Source organism: Cervus elaphus, chromosome 29 (genome assembly GCF_910594005.1).
Source record: "Cervus elaphus chromosome 29, mCerEla1.1, whole genome shotgun sequence".
In the NCBI taxonomy this organism is placed as follows: Eukaryota; Metazoa; Chordata; class Mammalia; order Artiodactyla; family Cervidae; genus Cervus; species Cervus elaphus.
This window is the reverse complement of record NC_057843.1, coordinates 50,198,326-50,219,846: the sequence shown is the minus strand read 5'-3', so window position 1 is coordinate 50,219,846 and position 21,521 is coordinate 50,198,326. Positions and strand designations below refer to the sequence as shown.

The following is a 21,521-nucleotide window of genomic DNA, read 5'->3' as shown; positions in this document are numbered from 1 at the left end:
AAATATCACAGGGAAGCTTTGTATTTCTTCCTTAACGACATCTATTGTGCAGTGTTTAATTAGCTGTATTAGAAATGACTGCACGTCCTAAAGGGCTATAATATGTATTTCTGGAAACAAATGTCTGAAATTTTATGCTTAGTGATGCTGGCTGTGTTCTTTCAGTGTATTTGTGTCTCAAGGGGTTTTATGAAATGCGTTCGTTAGTGTTCAGTGCTGAAGTGGAGAGGTGCCCTCCAAAGTCCAACAGAGGAAACGGCTCTCAGGTGACAGAGGAGGTAGGTGTAGGTGAAGGGGTGTGTTCTGGTATCAGAGTGAAGAAGACAGGCAGGGTAGAGCTAGGCTGGAGGGGTGGTGGTGGTTCTTTAGTCACTAAGTTGTGTCCAACTGTTTTGTGACTCCATGGACTATAGCCCTCTAGACTCATCTGTCCATGAGATTCTTCCCAGGCAAGAATACTGGAATGGGTTACCATTTGCTTCAGGGGATCTTCCCTACCCAGGGGTTGAACCCATGTCTCCTGCATCGCAGGTGAATTCTTTACCATCTGAGCCACCAGGCAAGAACCAGGGTGGAGGGATGGAGAGCTGTAATAGGGACAAAGAGAATTACTCACCTGCTACTGCATGGTTGCTATTTTTTTTTAATTTGAGTCTGAGTTCTCCTTCCTTGGCTCCTAGAGAAACGTTTTGTACCTCCAACCATGTGACCTTGCCACGAAATGCTTGCATTTCTGCTCTTCGTGTCTGCTGCGGGTTTGTGTCATGGACCACACGCCAGTTATGAATGTGCTGACAAAGGATTGGCTGCTCATTGAGTGTCATCTGGTCTACCTTACAGTAATCAAGTCTAGGGGCCTCTTCTCCACCCCCTCCCCTATTTAAATGGGACAGTAATTTAAATCATTCAGTCAGGAGGATGTAGAGACATGGTCAATGTAGAGAATATTAGGCAATTCTGGAGAAGTTGAATTAAAACCATAAGTTTAAGTAATGCTGAGGTTAATAGATTATTTTTAGTATGTCTCAGCTTGTTGGGTTTCCCTTCTCTCCCATTGTCCTCACCCCTTTTAACCTCTTTCTACCCACCACCACATTTTGAGTTCTTGGAATCTGATGGAGGAGAAAGGCCAGGTGTTGACAGGAGGAGTCAGCCCACCAAAGTGGAGGCAACCCAAACATAGACCACCCCAAAGAGCCTTGTCTCCCTTCTTTTCTTAGTTTTTCTTCCAAGACAGGCACCAATGTATCCTGGAAGGGAGACAAGAATAGGAGGGGGAGGTGATACTGAGACATAACATCCTTGATTTGTGGATTTGTATCAGAGAACTTTGGGGGTGATGGTGATCTGCATTTCATTTAACCTAGTGGCCTTCATCTCTCATTGCCTGTAGGGGGATTAAGAGCTTAACAAACACCTGGCTTTATCCTGGACTGTCTGACTGCCCTTTAGAATGAGGTCTCCATGCAGACATTTGGAAATGACTTGCTTGGGGTCGACTGTATTATTAAAGTCTGTCCATAAACAGCAAGGTCTGAATCTTGGTAACCCATGGCAAGATTCCTAGACACCAGTGTCAGGCTGGGTGACTTCCAGGACCAAGAGAGAGAGGACCTCCTTTCGAGGCAAGAAAACAGCTGGGCTCTTATTGCTAAATCCAAGAATTGTTCATTAATAGCCTGACAAGAGAGAGTTGCTTCAGGCTGCAGGGCCTCTTTGCTTTAATCACTGGATTTAAGATTAAGTCAGTAATGCTTAAACTGCAGAAAAAGTTAGTGCCATGGAAAAAAAAACAAAGACCAGACTTACATGTAGTACCCTGTAGCGCATGATGTGCAGGTTCCTGGATCATCTGGAAAAAAATTATAATAATAAAAATAATAATCATCGAGTTCATTATTTGAAAAACTGAGTTTTAGAAAAGTTGTGGCTTGAGACACATGCTTATGGGATGGTTTCACAAAATGTACTGTCTAGAAATGATGTTTGAGTAGATTGCACTATTTTAAAATTAGTAACAAGATGTATGCTACAATTTATCTTTATTAAAGCTAGTAAAATAAGAGTTCTTCTAAAAATTTGGCCCTGACTTTCAAGGAGGAATAGGTCCAAGCTACTGGGTCTTCAAATTGCTGATCATGAATGATCTACATAAAGAAGCTCCCAACCACAACCTAGGTAAAGGTTTCAGGTGTGTCCACACACACGTTTGGAAGGGACTGCAAGCCTCTGACCTGAATGGTGGATTTTTCATGAGTTACCCCTTAATGCCAATGTGAGGGAATCTAGTCTGGGAGGCTTCTTTGAAACCTGGATAAGTATTTATTTCTTTTTCTAATATAGTATATCCTTTTGTTCTGCTCTTCACCACCCTCTTAAAGAAACTGTCCTGTTCTCATTAAGTACAGTGATTCATTGTGTCCCTGTTGGCTCAGAGGACTCTTTCCTACAACTTTCAGGCAACTTAATGAGAAAGAAAGGACTTTGCGAATCACTAACTTAGACTGTTTCTCTCTCCTGTCCCTCCCTGAAAGATCCCAACTCCAAGATCCGGTTATTAAGACAATTTGGTGACTTCCTCTGGCCTGCAGTTCTTGTGAGTGACAGAGTTACTTCCAGTAAGTTCTTTCTGTGATCTAACTTACACTCTAATTTTGCTCTTCTCATTCTAAAAGGAGATAGAAAAGAGTTGCTCCTTTTTGAAATGTTCATCTTGGTATATGAGGATTTATGTCACCCTTAACTTTATTTAAACTAAATATTGGATTGGCCCAAAAGTTCATTTGAGATGTTATAGAAAAACCCAAATCAACTTTTGGACCAACCCAATAAAATTATGTCCTTTGAACTTTGTGCTTGGTTTTCCTTTCTGATCTAATTTAGGCTTTATTCTGGTTTTTGAGAAGTCTGCTCCTTGATGGCAGAGTCAACTTCATCTGAGTCTTTAGTCAGACTTTCATCTTGGCTCTTCCTAAACACTGCTGTGTATCACACATACTGTGACTAATGCATGTGCCGAAACTTAGTGGAAAAATTTCTAGAAGAGGTTCTGCCATGTAAGCAGGGCTCCCTAGAACCTTCTGGAAACAGCCTAGTGATGATACCATGGAGTGGGCACTGGCCTAGGAACTGGGCTACCTGTGTTTAATTTGAAGTTTTCACCCTGGCTCAACTGTTTTATGAACTTGCATAAGTATCTCTCTACTTTCTGAGCGCTGATTTCTGCAGGTATAAAATGATTCTGTAGGATAAGACTGTTGCTAAGCCTCCCCCAAAGTTAAATATTCTGAAGCTAAGTCTAGCAGGAGTAGGCAATCTATGGCCTACTTGGGGGGCCCCTTTTGTTTGCATATTGTGTGTGAATTCTTCCATGCCACAGCCTCAGAGTGGTTGAAACAGAGTTAGAAAGTATTTACTGTCTGTCACTTTACGTGCTGGCCCCTGGCTCTAGCACTGTTGGCCCATGACTTGGTCATGCTCACCTCTGTTAGATAACATGGGTGTAAATGTTACTATCGTAACAGCTTGTCCCAGAGTTCCTCTAAAGAGCTGTCTATAGTTAGGAAAATATCTTGTTAAGCCACTTGGGATACAAGTTTAATCAGAATGATTAAAGAAGAGCCAAGACAATCAAGGAGATAGCCAGGCGCTTCTGCAGGAGGCCATGATTTGCTCATGGGAGGGAAATCGTTTTTGTGTCTGGGTCAGCATGGTTTGCTGTAGGGTGACCAGAGCAGGACAGTAAAGTGAACCATAAACCAGGCAAATTGTGTCATCATGGGAAGGAAAAGCTCACTGGAATTTGTGGAATTCTCAGGAGTGGGCTTTATGCTTCTACAATCCATTGATTGGGGATCTGAGTCCATTTTAAGAGGGTGCAAAGGTCCCAGTGAGCACTAGTGGTTATACTGGGTAAGTTTATTTCCCACTATGAGTCTGTGTTTGCATCTGCATTCTTTTTAGTCCTGCTCCTAAAGAAATTGCTACTACTCGGCTTGCATTTGGGCAGCTTTCCTCTTCCCTGCCTGTCCTCAATGAACGTATTTGACTCTGACAGTTTTGCTAATTTGGCAAGGGCTGAGGAAATTCTAATCCTGTTCTCTAATGTTCTGGCCATCCCTCCCATCTAGGAACTTAATGAGTTTGCTCTCTGCTCCCTTAAGCAGGTCACTGATGAAAATGTGAAACAGAACCAAGCCTCAGAAATGTGCATACCAATGTAATCGCCAGTCCAGGGACTTTTCCAGGCCAGTTGCACAGTGAATTTGGTACCTTTACAACAGTTTGCATAAATGAATAATGCATAGAACAAGAACTCTGTCTTATAACAGCTTATGAATGCCCATTAGTCTTGCTCATTATTACCAGTTCTAAAGCATAAGAATTGTTGAGAAAAAATTTTCTACCCCAGAAGATTCACAAATCAGACGTAACCTAAATGGATTTAGCTTGACCACTGGGAGGCAGCTGCTATGGGATTAAGGTAAGGTCACAGTCCCAAACCTGGAAGTTGACTCTAAATCAAGTTGGCATTTGGATGGTAAGGAGGGCTTAAGGAAGAAAGATAAATTTTCCTGACTTTGTGTGTGTGTGTGTGTGTGTGTGTGTGTGTGTGTGTGTGTGTGTTGGGGTGGTGGTTGAAGAGTCTAAACAAACTAGAATTGTTAACTGTCTTGGAAGGTGTTGTCCAGAATAGGGTATTTAAATAGATCTGGTTATTTGATCTTGTCAAACTTGAGCTGAGAGAGCATATTTTGAGGAGGGATGCGGCAAGTTCAGACAGAATTCACAGTGAGAGCCTTCTACTTTCGGAAAAAATTCTTCAGAAACAGCCACTGACTTTCAGCTGCTCCCTTCCCAGCTAAGGAGAATGTGTGAGCAGATGCCTTGTCAAGACGTCCCTTCTTGCAAAAATTTGTTTTATTGTCTCCTTTTTACAGGATGGGCTGGGACGGGTAGGACTACAGTGTCCACTCTGTCTAGAGAGAACTTCGGGATTCTCTGTATCCCTTTTCCATAGTTTCCTTGGAGACCAGCAGGGCTGGAACTCAACGTGAGTGCACTGTCCTCATGGAGACATTGACTCCTGCTGTCAGTGACACCTTCAGTGGTCAGCTTACATTCTCTGCCATTTTATTATATTCTCAGTAATACCTATAGCCTTTACCATTGAGTTGGGTGGATCAGGCCACATTAGGAGTTAGTAGTTCTTAATTACCAACTATGTTGGAAAAGGGGTATTTTAAACTTGAGATGGAATTGAACATTTAAAAATGTCCCGAGAAAAATAATTTATTTTTATGGTTTATATAAACTTTGAACCACATAATTAAAAATACATACAAGTTAAAATGATTCTAGTTTGCTTTTTCTAAACTTGTTTCTTATTGTGTTTATTTTTTCATTTGAGGGAGGCAGAGGAAATTTGGTATCCTAAGAATAGCCTTTTATTAATATCATGTAGTATCTAGATATGCCAGAATTAGCCAGGAGTTAGACTGTTTAGGCAGAATTGACTCTCTGCAGAACTGTAGGGAAAAGTTAATGTCAAGGTGCTGCCAACTTCGTTATGGTTATTTTTCTCAAAATTCATTTTCAGGCTCCTAGGACTTTTATCCATACCCTATGCTAGCCAGGCCTCTATCTTCTACTGGCTATTGAAACCTATCTGACTCCTGTCCCATCACTGCAAAGACCTACTAGGTTACTACCTAGGATGCTAGACTAATGGGTGTGTTAAACTCTCAGTCTTGGGAGGCTCCTAATACCTCAGTCTCTTCTCAGGTGTCCAAGATTCATTAGGGTGCTTCTACTGTGGCCTCTTAGACCACGTCCATAAAGGTGCCATAAAACAGTGCCCACCTCACTGTAATTCAGCGTACCCTGGATGCTTGCTTGCTTTTCTCAGATGATCCCAACTTTTGGACTCAGTCACCTTCTTGGGTCCAGTCATCTGTATCCTAGGCTTGAGAAAACCTGGGGCTTTACCTGCCTTCCCAGTGCCTCCTACACTCAGGCAAGGCATTAGACCAAACTGATGCTCCCTTCATATTTTATAGGTTTCTAGTCCCAATAACTTTCCAAAGCTCCATAACAACACAAATCAAAAGCAGTAATCTCCATATTTTTTGAAATGTTAAAAAAATTAGCATGTGCCTGCAATGCATATATGTCTGTCTAAATTATTTATATGTACTGGTGCATGAATATTTTACATATGTCAGAAAGGCATGCCAAAGTAGAAGATTTAAGAGGATAACATAATTTTGTTATGGATAACAAATTGAGTATTTTTCTATAGCCCTAATGGATTGTCTTGCATACTTTAGAGACCGCTCACTCAGACCACACCTAACCAAAAGCCATATCTGAGCTAATGAATTCATATATTAAACTCCCCAAAATATGTCTTACATTTGGTTCCTTAAAGTTATAATTGAAAGGAATGGCTTTCCGATGAGTTCACTCATATGCATATGTCTAATGACTGCCTGCTCTTGACTTCCAGCCCCTATTTATAGATAGATTATATAATTCTAATCAACTTGTTCATCTAGCACTTTTGGGTTGAAAGAAAAGTTGAAAATACAGATATGAATGAACATGCTTTAATGATAGGGCCGGGTGCCACTTTCTCTACCTTTCCACCACCCTCTATAGATTTAGTACACAAATTTATTTTTCTAGATATAAAGAAGCAGTTCCCATGTCCCTGGAAAAGACAGTCTAAAAGTTCATCTGTTGGGAACAAGTTAAAAAAATATGGCATATTTGTATAAGATGGGCTAGTACAAAACCATTCAAATTTTGTTTCTCGTGAGTGTTTAGAGATATGAAAACATTTTCATGATAGGCTAGGTGAAATAGGATGATAATCTATATCTAGGTACATGTATAATCTATCCATCTATATGTATGTATAGATACAACTTTATAAAAAATCAGAAGAAAAAGCTAAAATGTTAATAGCAGTCATCTGTGGTTTCATTTGTGTGTCTGTGTATGTTTCTATTTTCCTAATAAGTGTGTGTCATGGAATTTGTTAGAATCAGAAATGCTATTAAGGGAAGAAAGAAAGTGCTTAGGTTATGAGTCTCTGGCGTCCTTTGGGCCATGTGTCTGGAAACACTCTCTGCCCACAGATCTCCCCTGAGGAAGCTGGCCTTTTGGTTCTGCTCTTCATTTCTTGTCCCTTTCCTGCCCACTTTTGTTCTTTCATCTTTCCATTTTGCTTCTCAGCATTATCTAATTCTGCATCACTGGGACAGGACTGTACTGGGGTGCAGTTAAAACAGTGGCAGATGTTTGTACAAACTCCCTTGTAAAAATCCATTTTTAATATGAATTTTTTTCTGATCGGATTCTGTAAAGAAGGTAGTTGACTAGGAAATGGGGTTGTTCTTGGCTCTGTCTTAGACTCTCTAAGTGGGCTAGGGCTCTCCCTTGGGCCAGCCATTTTTAAACCACCCCTTTATGAGCACCTGCAGCCTTCTCGGAGCATCAGTAGAATGTCTACCTCCTACTGAGGTGCACTGCTGCTTCCTTTGAGGACACAGATAGCATTATAAGCAGCCAGTACTTAAATTGTTTAGGGAAATAATTAAGCACATTGTCAATAATGCATATTCTCTGAGAGTAAATATGTACTTCATTACTGCACAGTGCTGCGCAAATCTGTAGGCAAGTCAGTGACGTTCCTCACCCCACCCCAGGAAAATGAACTGGGTTAAGAGATTTATATGCCAGAAGAGTGCAACCAATTATAAGCCCCAAATAGCACTAGAAAGTACATGATTCAGATATGCTTTGCACTTATAATTGCTTCAAATAGTGAACACTCAGATATGAAATGGACCCTCTGACAGCTTTGTCAAAGCAGAAGATTTTTCTGGAAGGTTCAGTGGTGCTGGGATACAAAGTATTTGGTTAGGGGGACTGTTGATGATTTCCAATCGTTTTGTCCTCAATGGTGTCCAAGGACAATGAATAAATATTTGAATTGGCAGTAACGCAAGTAGTGCAGCTGACAGTGGGGCACAACCCACTGGAGGGACACGGTAGTAGAAGAGACATGAACAAATAATCTAAATCATTGTCTACAAATGTTGGCTAAAGAGGGCTCTGTTCTATGTAGGATTTTAGTCTTTACCAAGTCTCCTGATTCCAACAATGGAATAGGGTAATAGTCGAGCTGTTTACGGATTTTCATCCTTCTGTAAACCAACTAGCAGGTAAAAGTGATGGCTGAATATACACAGCTGAGTTCATGTGAGGATTGCTTACTACGGCTGTAGGTTCTTTCACTTATTCATTCATTCTAGGACTTACACTTTAGGGGGAAGACAGATGATAAAAGAAAAATTTCGTCAGTTTTAGAATCTAAATAAAAAATATATTTTTTCAATAAATGTATGAAGCAGCCACTAAAATTCAGGCTCCATGAAGACAGTTTGTTTTGTTTGGTTTTATTTTTCTGTACCTTAATAGCAGCAGCATTGCCTGGCACATAGCAGATACTCCAGAAATAGGCGTTGAGTGAAGAAGAAAAACATAAATAATACATTCAGATAAAGGGTTAGAAGTGATGAGACTATAATGGAGAAGGGAGGCTTTAACTTAGATAGGCTAGTTGGGAAGGAGCCTTTCAAGAACTGGCATTTGAATAGAGATCAGAATGATAGCACAGAGTTAGCCCTGTGTAGTTCTGAGGGTAGAATGTTCTAGACAGAGACCAAGAAAGTGTGATCTGTTTATGGAATGTCAAGAAGGCCAGTGGGGCTGAAGAGAATAAAGAGAAAGGGAGAGAGTCAGGATATGAGCCCAGGGTCCAGGGCAGGACCAGATAAAAGATAGTCTTATAGACCAAGGTAACAGGCTTGCATTCTAATCTAAGAGTCATGGGAAGACATGAGGCACTGTATTAGAAAATAACTTAATTTACTGTAGACATGATTACCATTATTAAATTGTAGATAGCAAAACTACTGTTGCATGTAACACATTGAGAAATACCCTTTTAAGGAATATAGTAGAGGAAAAATTATTAGGGATAAACTAATACTATAGCTGCAATCATGAAGAAAAGTCAGATTTAAGAGAAATTGAGAAGATAAAATTGAGGAGGATAGATGTAAGATGTGAGAGAGAAGGAAGTCAGATGACTCCCTGACTCTTGCTGGAGCACCTGGATGGATGGAAAAGAAGGAGAATTCAGCAATGAAATAACTCAGGAGCAATAAACACTTAACTGAAAGCAATCCATGCACTGCTTTTCATGTTGTACATAGTATATGCAGATAAGAAGGGCAATGCCTGCTCTCAAGGAGCTTGCAATCTGGTGAGGGGACAGCAAGTAACAAAGCTGGCTAGAGAAGACATCATGATGTAGTAAAATGTAAAACATATGTAAAAACCTTTAATCTAGAGCACCACAGAAATATTTGTTTAGGGCCTGAAAGAAGCTAAGTTGTGATTCTCCTCTCTTCTCCCTTAAATAGGCTCTTCTCTCTCTTTTTGAATGGGAAAATTCAGAGCATTCTTATTATTGTTAGGGTTGCCAGATAAAATATAAGACTAAAATGAGAACCTAAGGACTACAGTTTCCGTGTAAGGATGAATTAAAAAATAAAGTTTCCCGGAGAAGAGGGCAACAACCACAGAACAACCACCAAACCATCCTGGTCCTGAGTTTGGCACTGGGTAGATTAAAACAATGACAACAACAAGCCTCTTCTGCGAATTTGATCTTACGTAGGGTTTTAATTATGTTGCATCTTACATTGGCTCTTAAATAGATTTTTAATCAGATTTCATGTAATCTGTGTGTTATAAAGTATCTCACAAGGAAAGCTCAATTTAAACTAGACCCAGGTAGGTAGTATCCCAAAGCAATTGGTAGAGGCAAATACGAATGAATCCTCTCTAGAGAAATGTAATCTTAACCCAGATCTCAAAGTATTCTCACATTCATCTTTGATGTTAATCTCTCATTTTGATATTAATTTCTCATTTAAATTCTTCCTTTCCTGCAATTACCCTTTGTGTTTTTTTCAATTTTTTAACTTTATTGAGGCTTTTAGTGCTAAGTCAAAGATCTCTCTTGGTAAATGTCTTATTGCACTTGAAAATATGTTTTCAAGATGCCCCCCCCCCTTTTTTTTTTACATTTTAGTGTAACATTTTTATTACCACCAGCACCTGTAATGTTTTCTTTTTTAATTTTAATTTTTTAACATCAAAAACATTTTGTATTGGGGTATAGCTCAAACATCTTTTGACATTGATTTTTAATGTAATTCCATAGTGGTAAGAGAATAGACTCTGTATGATTTCAGTACCTTTAGACCATGACATTTTTGCACTTTGTTTTGTGTTCCTGAATATGTTCCAGTGTCTCCTGGTTTATAGTGTATGGGAACTTGAATAGAATTTGAACTCTACTGTTGTGTGAAAATTGTATAAATCTCAATTATGTTGACTTGGTTAAAAAAAAAAAGAAATATTCTGACATTAAAGGAGAATGGTCACAGTTTAAAAACATAAGCTATAAGGAAATCAGGTGCTCTGGATGAAAGTCAGCAGAAATAATCAGCAGAATCAGACCCACAGAGACTACAGATCTTGAAATTATCTGACATAAAAATAGAAATTTAATATTTTAGAGAAATGAAAGAGCATCTTGAGAGTAGAAAAGTAACCAAACAGTTGAAAAGAACTATATGTAACCTCTGTAAGTGAAAGACATAAAAATTCAAAGTTAAAACTCAATGGATAGATTAAGTAGATTAGGCATAAGAGGAAGAAAACTAGTAAACTCAAACACAAATACAAAGAAAAGATAGAAAATTCAGTCCAGATAGACAAAAAAGCAAAGAGGAAAGAGCAATGACAGATAGTGAAGGTTGTTAACATGAGAAGGTCTAACATATGTTAAAGTTCCAAAAAGAGATGGTAGAATGTGAAAGAGGCAATGTTCAAAGAGAATAGAATACCTGAGAATTTTTCAGAGTTGTTAAAAGATAACTAGGCATTAGTCCCAAGAAACAGCATAAATGTATATCTTTGATCTGAAAGAAAACCTATCATACTAAAATAGAATAACCAAGAAAATGAACAGCTCTTAGACTGTGGAGAAGAATCAAGAGACTTAATAAAGAGAAGGAAAATACCTTGAGAAGAAGATGTGAAATTTTGGTGGATGAAAGAATATCAGTCATTTCAGAAAGACACTTAAAGAGTTGCAGGAAGTTCTCTGAAATTGTGATGAAAGACTTGGAATCATAAAATACAAGAGCCAGAAGAGAACTTAGGCTCAAAGCCCAGCTTAAATGTTAGAAGAATATGAGGCATTTTTGTTTGTTTCTTTTGAATACTCTGCTTCTTCCAAAAGAATGAGTCTTTTTCTGAGTTTCCAGTGAATTTTGTGTTTATGCTGCCACTCTTATCCAGTGGGGGTGTTGAGAATTATTAATAATCTGCCATATTCAGGGAATATATCTTACTCATCTCTGCAACCCTAGTCCCTAGTGTTATGCCCAGAATTAATTTATTCCTTTTGCAAGTATATTTTGGGTTCTACTATATGCTGTGGCTACAATGATGACTAATTCCTGGTACAATATGGAGCTTATAGTCTATGGATCAATGCAGCAAGTAAAAAGATATTGTAGAATGCTATGTGATCAGTGTTACTAACAGAATTGTGAACAATTTATGAAGAAAAAAGTGTGTGTTCCTATGTGTGTGGGGTTCCTTGAGGAAGTGAAAGCTTAGATGAGATCTGAAAAACGAGTTTGAGGGGGAGAGAGGGTGGAAACTTTTTAATGTGGAAAAGCCTGGAGGTAGAAAGAGCTGAATTTATGGAGATAATTCCTTTAGTAAACGGGCTCATGAGATTCTCCTTGAAGAAACCATAGAGAGTGGCAAAAATCTTGTTAGTATACAGCATAGATGCCCTCACCTTAAAAACATATAGGTTTTTAAATTAGAGAATGGGAAAAGTACAAAAGTGGTTTCCAAAGAATTTGAGGTAGCTCATGTAGTGTAGATGTTAAGACTCAAGGAAGCACAAAGAGATAGGAGAGAGAAGATGGAAGAAACCAGTGGCTGAATCATGAAGTTTTTATGTCATGTTCAGGAATAGAGGTTTTACACAGAGCTGTAGGAAATCATTTTAGATTTGTAGGCAGTTGTCACAACAGGTTTAAGTTTTAGAAAGCACGCCATTTTGCAGGATAGAGCATGACATTCAGAAGTGAAAGAACAGAAAAAGGCTAGAATTAGGGAGACCAGTTAAAAAGACTATTGCAATATCCAGATAAACTATGTTTATGACCTGAACTATAGTAGTGGATGTGGGTTGTCGTGGACAGAGTGAACAGTGTTTAGAAAGTAGAAATGACTTGGTGACTGTTTGGGTTGAATTACATCCCCCAAATAATGTATTCACATCCTAACCCCTGGTGCCTGTGAATGTGACCTTACTTGGAAATGAATTCTTTGCAGATACAACAAAATTGAGATGAGGTCCTACTTGTAGGTCGCTCAGTCCTGTCCGACTCTTTGCAACCCCATGGAATGTAGTCCACCAGCCTCCTCTGTCCATGGAATTTTCCAGGCAAGAATACTGGAGTGGGTTGCCATTCCCTTCTCCGGGGGATCTTTCCAACCCAGGGATCGAACCTGGGCCTCTTGCTTTGTAGGCAGGTTCTTTACCATCTGAGCCACCAAGGAAGCCTCACAGTAGATTAGGGTGGCCCCAGTCGTTGGATTTAGGGGTCACACACTAGATTAGGATAGCCCATAAATCCAGTGATTTATACTTATATTTATATAACAAGGCACGTGAAGACAGACATTCAGTTTCAGAAGGAAGATGTTAATGAGATCACAGAGGAAGAGATTAGAGTAATGTAGTTGTAAGCCAAGGAAGGCAAAGATGACTGGAAATCACCAGAAGCCAGGAAGAGGTGAGGAAAGAACCTCCCTTGGAGCCTCCAAAAGGAGTCACTTGTGCTGACTCCATGATTTTGGACTTCCGGCTTCTAAAACTGTGAGAAACATACATTTCTGTTGTTTCAAGCCAGTTCAATTTGTGATTCTTCATTATAGCAGCCCTTGGAAATGAATGCAGTGATAATAGTGTTTAGTGGCCATCATTTTTCTTTGTTTCTGCCTTCTTCTTTAAAATGTTGGAAAGATCTCTACTAGTTCTTCTTTGTATTTCACCTATTTCTTTTTAAGAGGAAGAGGAATGCTCTGTCTTATGTGATTGAGGAATTTGGGAGAAGGGACTCAGCATGCTTGAGATGGGAAGTTTAGTGGGGGTGGCAGAGTGTTAGGAAGCTCACTTTTTATAGATCTAACACATATTCTCCACTTTAGCTGTATAAATAATCAAGTTGATCCTTTGATCTATTTCTGTATTCCACCCCCTTGCCCCACCAAATCTTAATGCTCACCTGGTTCTGAATTGTGGGGAGAGGTATTTGTAATAAAGCCCAGAAAGAGGAGGGAAAATAATAGTTCCTGGGAATTTGGGCTTGAGCAGCTGAGTGGTACTCTATTTGGAACCATATACTCAGGAGTAGGGGTTGTTGAGGACACAGGTGGAAGCTGATGACGTGTAGAAGGTGCTTGATGTATTGGCTGAATTGAAGGTGGTTCAAGTCCTTAATTTTTTTTTCCAATTTAAAAAATTTTTTTTAGAAATTTATTTATTTTTTAATTGAAGGATAACTGCTTTACAGAATTTTGTTGTTTTCTGTCAAACATCAACATGAATCAGCCGTGGTTATACATATCAAGCCCTTCATTTTAAGGATGAGTAAGCTGAGCCCCAAGAATCTCAGCCACTTGTTCAAGATCATACAGAACAAATGAAGACTTGGAAACTTCTGTTCCTATGAATTCCAAGTGACTTTTCTATCTCTTCCACACTGCCTCTATTTAAGATTACATATCCTTGTTTAAAAATATTCCCACACTCACTCTAAAAGATTTTAATATGCAGGCTTACTGTGCTATTCAAGACTGCTGATTCGTCTATCCATTATTAAAAGCCCACATCACATTGTCAGCTAATGAATGTCCAGGCACAGCCTTGGGACACTTCAGCTGGACTTTGCACTAAGTCTACCCACATCGTGTAACTAAGAGCCTTCCGCCCTGTACAGAAGGGGTCCCCAGGATATTTCATCATTGCAGTTTTCATGTCCAGACTTTGCTTGGAATCTCCAATCTATTCAGGATCATCTGCCAAAGTTAAACTGCCTGGAGCAAAACAGAGCAATCCTTTGGATCCTGAAATAAGTGTCCAGGGCTGCGGGAGCCAAGCTGGAGAAGGCAGAGGGACTGGGTGTGCAGTCCCCCCAAAATCATATGTTTTATTACCTCTCTTTTCAGACAAGAGAAGGTTACAGAAAGCATAACCTTTCATTTCCTGACTCTGTTTAGGTGCACTTCACCACCTCAGCATCCACGGAAATTCTCCAGCTAAATATATCGTTAGAAAAAAAGAAAAAACAAGACAACATACGTTGTTCTCCCTTGCTGCCTAAACAGAAACAAAAGTGCTGAAAAACAAAATTTATTCTCCAACAGACATATTTTCTGGTCATTACTTTTTGCCCAAATTGCTCGTTTGTGTAAGCAAACTAGAGCTTGTGTAAACAAGTTCTGTTATCTGGAGGAAAAAAAAATCTAAGCACCATCCTCTGTGATAGGCTCTTAAAGAAAAAAACAAAAAAGGAGCCTCTTTCATTTCTAAGAAGATATTTTGAAAGACTCTGCCTATTCATCATCAGGAATATTTTAAAGAAGTGATGTTTTCTTTTGTGTATCTTCAAGTCGCTATAGCAACTGGATCACTTTCTACTCGTTAATCAGGTGGCACCAGCCAGAGAATCTATCCTTCCCCCTAGGTTTGGAGCCTTTGCTTCTTACTTTACCTTTTGAAAACTTCACAGAATTTGGAAATAGTTTTCTTCAAAAATGTTTCCCTTGATCTGCAAGTTTTTCTGTGTTCAATGTCTTCGTCACTACACATTTTCTCTCTCGTGTTATTTGAGGCTTCTGTGGAGTACTGGGTATGTTTTGATTGCTCCTTTTTTCTGTACTTCTGTGCTTTGATTTCTTACAGCCCTGGGAGGTTTTGCTGAGTCTCTAGAGTTGTGTGGTAGATTATACAGAGACCTACTTCCTCTTCATTGTATAGACTGTCAGCCACAAGTACATGTACAGTTAAAAGTGGAGTTTTGTTTCCTTTAATGTTCCTTTTAAGCCCCTCCTCCTTCTCAAAAGCCAGCAATTCCATATTGATTTTCATCACAAACATTTGGACCTGCTGTAACAGTGCTGAGTGAGCGATGACCATAGCTCATCATTGTTCAGTGATCTGAGGGATTCAGTGACTGTGTTCCCCAGTGTCCATACATTCTTCTGAATACTTGGTTTGTGTGCCAGTTGCTGGATGACTCTAAACATTATACAAAATAGGGCCAGAGGACCTTGGAGGGCAGGTAGTTCAAAAGCTGCTTAACTGGAGTTTGGTTTGCAGAAATGTTTGGTGGACCAGCACAGGGTTGACCTCTACTATTTCTAAAGAGATCAAAAGATTTCTCATGACAGTCTGGATCACGCTCAAGTTCTACCTGCAACTACAGATAGCTGAGCAGCAAATGACTCATCTGGATTGTTGGATCTCTGGCCCTAGGCCCTGAGCTCCCAACTGTGGTTCCTGCCTGGCACCTGCAGGGATTTGAAGTTAGGCCCTTGATCTTGTTCAGTTTCCACCCCTCCCCCGTTTGTACAGATTAAAAAAACTGAAACCTACACTTTTCAGGACTTGACCTAAGCAAGAAGCTAATTAGTGGCAGTTTGAGCTTTCAGTGTAGATTTACTGACCACTAGCCCAGGGCTTCAAGTTCTTTGATGATCAAAACTACATTTTATAGTGTTTCTAGGGTAGAATGGACTTTACAGGAGATACACTTGAAACTATGGCTCTTTAAGAACTACACAAATCCACACACATGATCACCTGCAACTGGCGATGTTGTAACAAATCTTGTCAGCGTGAGCTTTTTGAATAACACTCTGCATGTTATTTAGAGTAAGAAGGGCATTTGTTTGTGGGTGTAGACGAACAAAGTACTGGAGCTGAGTGTGTGCATGTGTATATGTATGGGATGGGTGGGGTGAGAAGGGAGAGACCCTCTGTGCACATTTTCTCCAAAAGTGGTAGTTTTTCAGGGTCTCTTAAGTGTACTGGGTTGAGGTGAGGACTAGAATTAGAAAAAAGCGGAAAGAAAGTTAGAAGCAGCACTGTGAGCACAGCCCTGATTTATCTAGAGGAGGCAGTGAGAGAGCAGAAACATTTTTATGTATTTGCTCCCCCACCTGTTAACGAAGGGCACAGAGTTAGTCTCTCCACCCCCCAACCACATGTTAGAACACTGATGTGTCTGTGGTGTATGGGGGGGGGGTTCCCCAGGCACACATATGTGTGTGTGAATGAATGTACCCACAAGCATGTATATATAGGTTTTGTGAGCGTGGGCAATGACTTACTGAACCAAAAGGTAATACTCCTCAAGTTTTTGAGAGCCCTTTCTCCTGGTAGCCGTTCCCAAAGGGAACAAAGGTTAACAAATAAATCCTAGTTGCTTTGGTGCTGCAGTAAATAAAATGAAAAGTTGACCGTAAAAGAGAACTCGGGCTGTGGCTTTACTTAATCCAAACAGTCCATGGGGAAATGAGTCCATTATCATAGTAAAAATAAAAAGCATAGCACCTGCTAATGAGGCAAGCCACCCTGAGACGTGCTGGCTGTGGGGCCTTGCAGGGATGGCGGTGCGGGACTGCGGTGCCACGGAAGCCCTAACACGGGGGCTTTGTGATGACAGAGAAAAGATTCTGTGAACTAGCCGAATGCCCAATCTCTACAAAGCCAAACTCTTCTTAATGAATCTCCTGTGACTGCTCTAACAATTCCGGTGGCACTTAGGTCTGAAAACAAGAGGGATTTCACAGTGTCATTAATTCTACACAATAACACATGAAGTAGAGAGCAGGCTGACAATTGTCTGTCGAATTTGCGGAGAGCTTGGCCCCACCATGAAATATCTTTGATTGGCTGTCTATCTTGTAGGATTCTTTGAGGTAATTGCTGGCGGTGTCTTCCCTTCATTTCGTATTTTATGGGCCTGATTATTCTGTGAATGCTCTTCTATTTTCTTTCTCCATGGCATGGGAACACCCCAGGACTAGTTTTCAGGGTTCACTTATAAAAAGAGCTCTGTTTTATAAGGCAGGCCCTTTTGCAGTCAGCTGAGATTCCTCTCTCAGGCACCACAAAGATTCTGTCTCTAAGGCCATTATTCTTTCTGTGGTTCCTCAGCCCTCCAGGGGCCTTCATTCATATTGGCAGGTGATAAGCTATTTTCAAGTCACGGGCAATCATAGTAATTCGGCATTTTTCCTTATTAGCACCTCTGAATGGAGAAAGTGCGTGGAAACTGCTCATCTGTGCTGTCTCTTTTCTCTAGGCTTGGAGCTTTTATGCTCCAGATGGGCTGTGTTGTTAGTCTAAAGGGATTAAATGGGAGAGCATCCCTCAGTCTTTCTAATGGTCACAAATGACATGGATGAGATGCTCAGCGTTTCTTTCTTCACTTTGAGAGAGGCCACCGACCTAGTAGGAGAGCCATTGCTATTTTCATTCCTGGATCTTGAGACAGTTTTGAATAAGACTTTGTCAAATGATGGATGCACACGTGGGTGCCTGAGCGCATTCGTGTTTCTTGTCGGTTACGAGAGCAATTTTCCAAAGCTTTGATACATTTTAGGAATCTCCAGTGTTTTCTAAAGAAACTTGGCACTGAGGGAAGTGGGGCTGGCTTGACCGCAGAAGGCTCAAAACCTCATATATTTTGGTGTGTGAATAGAAGGGAAGAGGATTCAGTCTCCATAAACACGCCGCCCCAAACACCGACATGCTTTACCAACACTGTCAAAGATGAAAGGGCTTATAGTGCAATCAGAATTAAATAGGCAAACATTTAGAATTATTTGGAGGTACCTGTGATTTACCCAACCCACCATGATCCCTCCTATAGGCGCATTATTGTCAATAATTCTGTCTATGTGCAGTAAATACATGTAATTATTTTTTTATGATGAACTGATTATTTCATTCATCTAACATTTTGGCTGACAGCTGTTCCACCTTTTTGAGGCAGTGCATTTACTTAGCCTTCTGTATGGATATTTCTAAGCAGGTGGCAAGCACGTCAGAGTCTAAGAACTATTGTGTCTAAAACTAGTGGATTATTTGAAAATTGTGTTTTCTCTAAGACTTATGTTTAATACATATAATGGAAAGTTTGAGAAAATTTTCTGCCTCGATGCTGGTTTGGGAAGCTGTACATTCTAAATGCCTGGAACACAGACAGGCATGATAAGATGAGGGATCTGATGGAATGATGAATCAGAAGAAAACGTGGCTTGCCTTTAATGGACACCAGCGGCTACCCATTCCGTCCCTTTACAGGTCTGCAAACTGGGATTGCTTTTCTTTTAACATTTTACAGGCTTACCTCATTTTATTGCACTTCACAGATATGCATATTTTACAAATTGAAGGTTGCGGCGACCCTGTATTGAGCAATACTTCTGGCACCATTGTCCCTACAGCATTTGCTCACTTCATGTCTCTGTGTCATATTTTGGTAATTCTCACACTATTTGCAGCTTTTTCTTTATTATTGTATGTTTCTCCCTGTTTCCTGAGACACAGTATTGAAATTAGGCCAGTTGGGGTTGCAAAGAGTCAGACATGACTGAGCAACTGAACAACAACACAAATAAGTTGTGCCTCTAAGTGTTCAAGTGGAAGCAAGAGCCACACGTCTTTCACTTTAAATCAGAAGTTAGAAGTGATTCTACTTAGTGAGGAATGCAGGTCAAAAGCTGAGGTAGGCTGAAAGCTAGGCTTCTTGTGCCAACTAGTCAGCCAAGTTGTGAATGCAAAGGAAAAGTTCTTGCAGGTAATTAAAGAGTGCTACCCCAGTGAGCACACAAGTGATAAAGTGAAACAGCCTTACTGCTAATATGGAGAAAGGTTGACTGGCCTGGATAGAAGAGAAAACCAGTCAAAATTTTCCCTTAAGCCAAAGCCCAATCCAGAGCGAGACCCTAAGTCTCTTCAATTCTACAAAGGCTGACAGAGGTGAGGAAGCTACAGAGAGAAAAGGTTGAAACTAGCATAGGTTGATTCATGAAGTTTCAGAAGCCATCTTCATAACATAAAAGTGCAAAGTGAAACAGCAAGTGTTGACATAGAATCTGCAGCAAGTTAGCCAGGTTTAATTAAGACAATTTATGAAGGTGGCTTCATTAAACAACAGACTTATGTTGGATGGTACCATTTAGGACTTTCATAGCTAGAAGAGGAGATGTCACTGCCTGGTTTCAGAGCGTCAAGGACAGGCTGATTCTCTTGTTATGGGCTAATGTAATTGGTGACTCGAAGTTGAAGCCAATGCTAATTTACCACTTTGAGAATTTTAGGGGCCTTAAGAATTATGCTAACTCTATTCTGCTTGTTCTCTATAAAATGGAACAATGAAGCCTGGATGGCAGCACATCTATTTACAACATGGTTTGCTGTGCTTCGTTGCTTAGTCGTGTCTGACTCTGCAACCCCGTGGACTGTAGCCCACCAGGCTCCTCTTTCCATGGGGATTCCCCAGGCAAGAATACTGGAGTAGGTTGCCATGCCCTCCTCCAGGGGGTCTTTCTAACCCAGAAATTGAACCCAGGTCTCCCGCAATGCAGGCAGATTCTTTACTGTCTGAGTATCTTAAGACCACTGTTGAAATCTGATCACAAAAAAGAGTATTACTATTCACAGACAATGTATCTGGTCACTAAAGAGCTCTGATGGAGATGTTCAATAAGATTAATGTTGTTTTCTTGCTTGATAACACAACATCCTTACTGCACCCCATTGATCAGGGAGTCATTTTGACTTTCAAGTCTTATTATTTAAGAAATCTCATAAGGCTGTTGCTGCCTTAGATAGTGATTCCTCTGAGGATCAGGGTAAAGTCAATTGAAAACTTTCTGGACAGGATTCACCATTTTAGATGCCATTAAGAACACTTGTGATTCATGGGAAGAGGTCAAAATATCAGCACTTACAGGAGTTTGGAAGAAATTGATTTCAACCTTTATGAATGACTTTGAGGGGTTCAAGACTTCAGTGGAGGATGGGGCTTCCCAGGTGGGTCAGTGGTTAAGAATCTGCCTGCAACACAGGAGAGGTGGGTTTGATCCCTGGGTCAGAAAGATAGCCTGGAGGAGGGCATAGCAACCCACTTCAGTATTCTTGCCTGGGGAATCCTGTGGACAGAGAAGTCTGGCAGGCTATAGTCTGTAGGGTTGCAAAGAGTCAGACACGACTGAAGCGACTTAGCACGCGTGCATGTGGAATAAATAACGAGAGAACTAGAACTCAAGGTAGAGCCTGAAGATGTGGCTGATCTGCTGCAACCTCATGATGAAATTTGAACACATGAAGAGTTGCTTTTTATGGATGAGCAAAGAAAGTAGTTTCTTGAAATGGAATCTACTCCTGATAGAGATGCTGTGAAGACTGTTGAAATGACAGCAAGAGATTTAGAATATTACATAAACTTAGTTGATAAAGCAGTGGCAGGGTTTTAGAGGATTGACTCCAATTTTGCAAAAAGTTTTACTGTGTTAAAATGCCATCAACACATTGATGGCATTGCCTGCTTCAGAGAAATCATTTGTGAAAAGAAGAGTCATTCGATGTGGCAGACTTTACTGTTGTCTAATTTTAAGAAACTGCCAAAGCCATCCCAGCCATTAGCAATCACCACCCTGATCAGTCAGCTTCCATTAACATTGAAATAAGACCCTCTACCAACAAAAGATTATGACTTGCTGAAAGCTCAGATGAAGGTTAGCATTTTATAGTTATAATGTATTTTGAGATTAAGGTACTTATATTGTTTTTTTAGATATACCATTGTACACTTAATAGACTACAGTATAGTGTAAACAGAGCATTTGTACTGGGTGAGGAGAAACAAAGTTTCTTGAATTGCTTTTTTGTGCTCTGTGCTTTACTGTGGTGATCTAGAACTAAACCCACAACATTTCCTGTAATTTCAATCTTACAAAAAAGTTGCAAGACTAAAAGCATTTATCCTTCACTCAGATTTATCTGTTGTTTACACTCTGATTGCTGTATAGTTTGTTCACTTGGTTTTACATATATGTATATATATACATATATATATCTACACATATATACCTTACAAATATACACATTCATGACAAACATATGTGTGTGTTTGCATGTATGTATATATGGGTTTCCTTGGTGACTCAGACAGTTAAGAATCTGCACGCAATGTGAGAAACCCAAGCTCAGTCCCTGGGTTGGGACGATCCCCTGGAGAAGGGAATGGTTACATGTATTTTCCCCTGAA

General features: G+C 40.0%; 1 protein-coding gene across 2 annotated transcripts in view; it reads right to left on the bottom strand.

Annotated features, from left to right (window-relative positions):
* The window catches only part of PCSK5 (proprotein convertase subtilisin/kexin type 5), a 495,662-nt gene that overhangs the window by 47,459 nt on the left and 426,682 nt on the right, over positions 1–21,521 (bottom strand). For both annotated transcript variants that reach the window (XM_043891234.1, XM_043891235.1), the window contains exon 25: positions 1,810–1,852. In XM_043891234.1, coding sequence (XP_043747169.1) covers positions 1,810–1,852 — 43 coding nt within the window. The remainder of the gene's footprint in view (positions 1–1,809; positions 1,853–21,521) is intronic.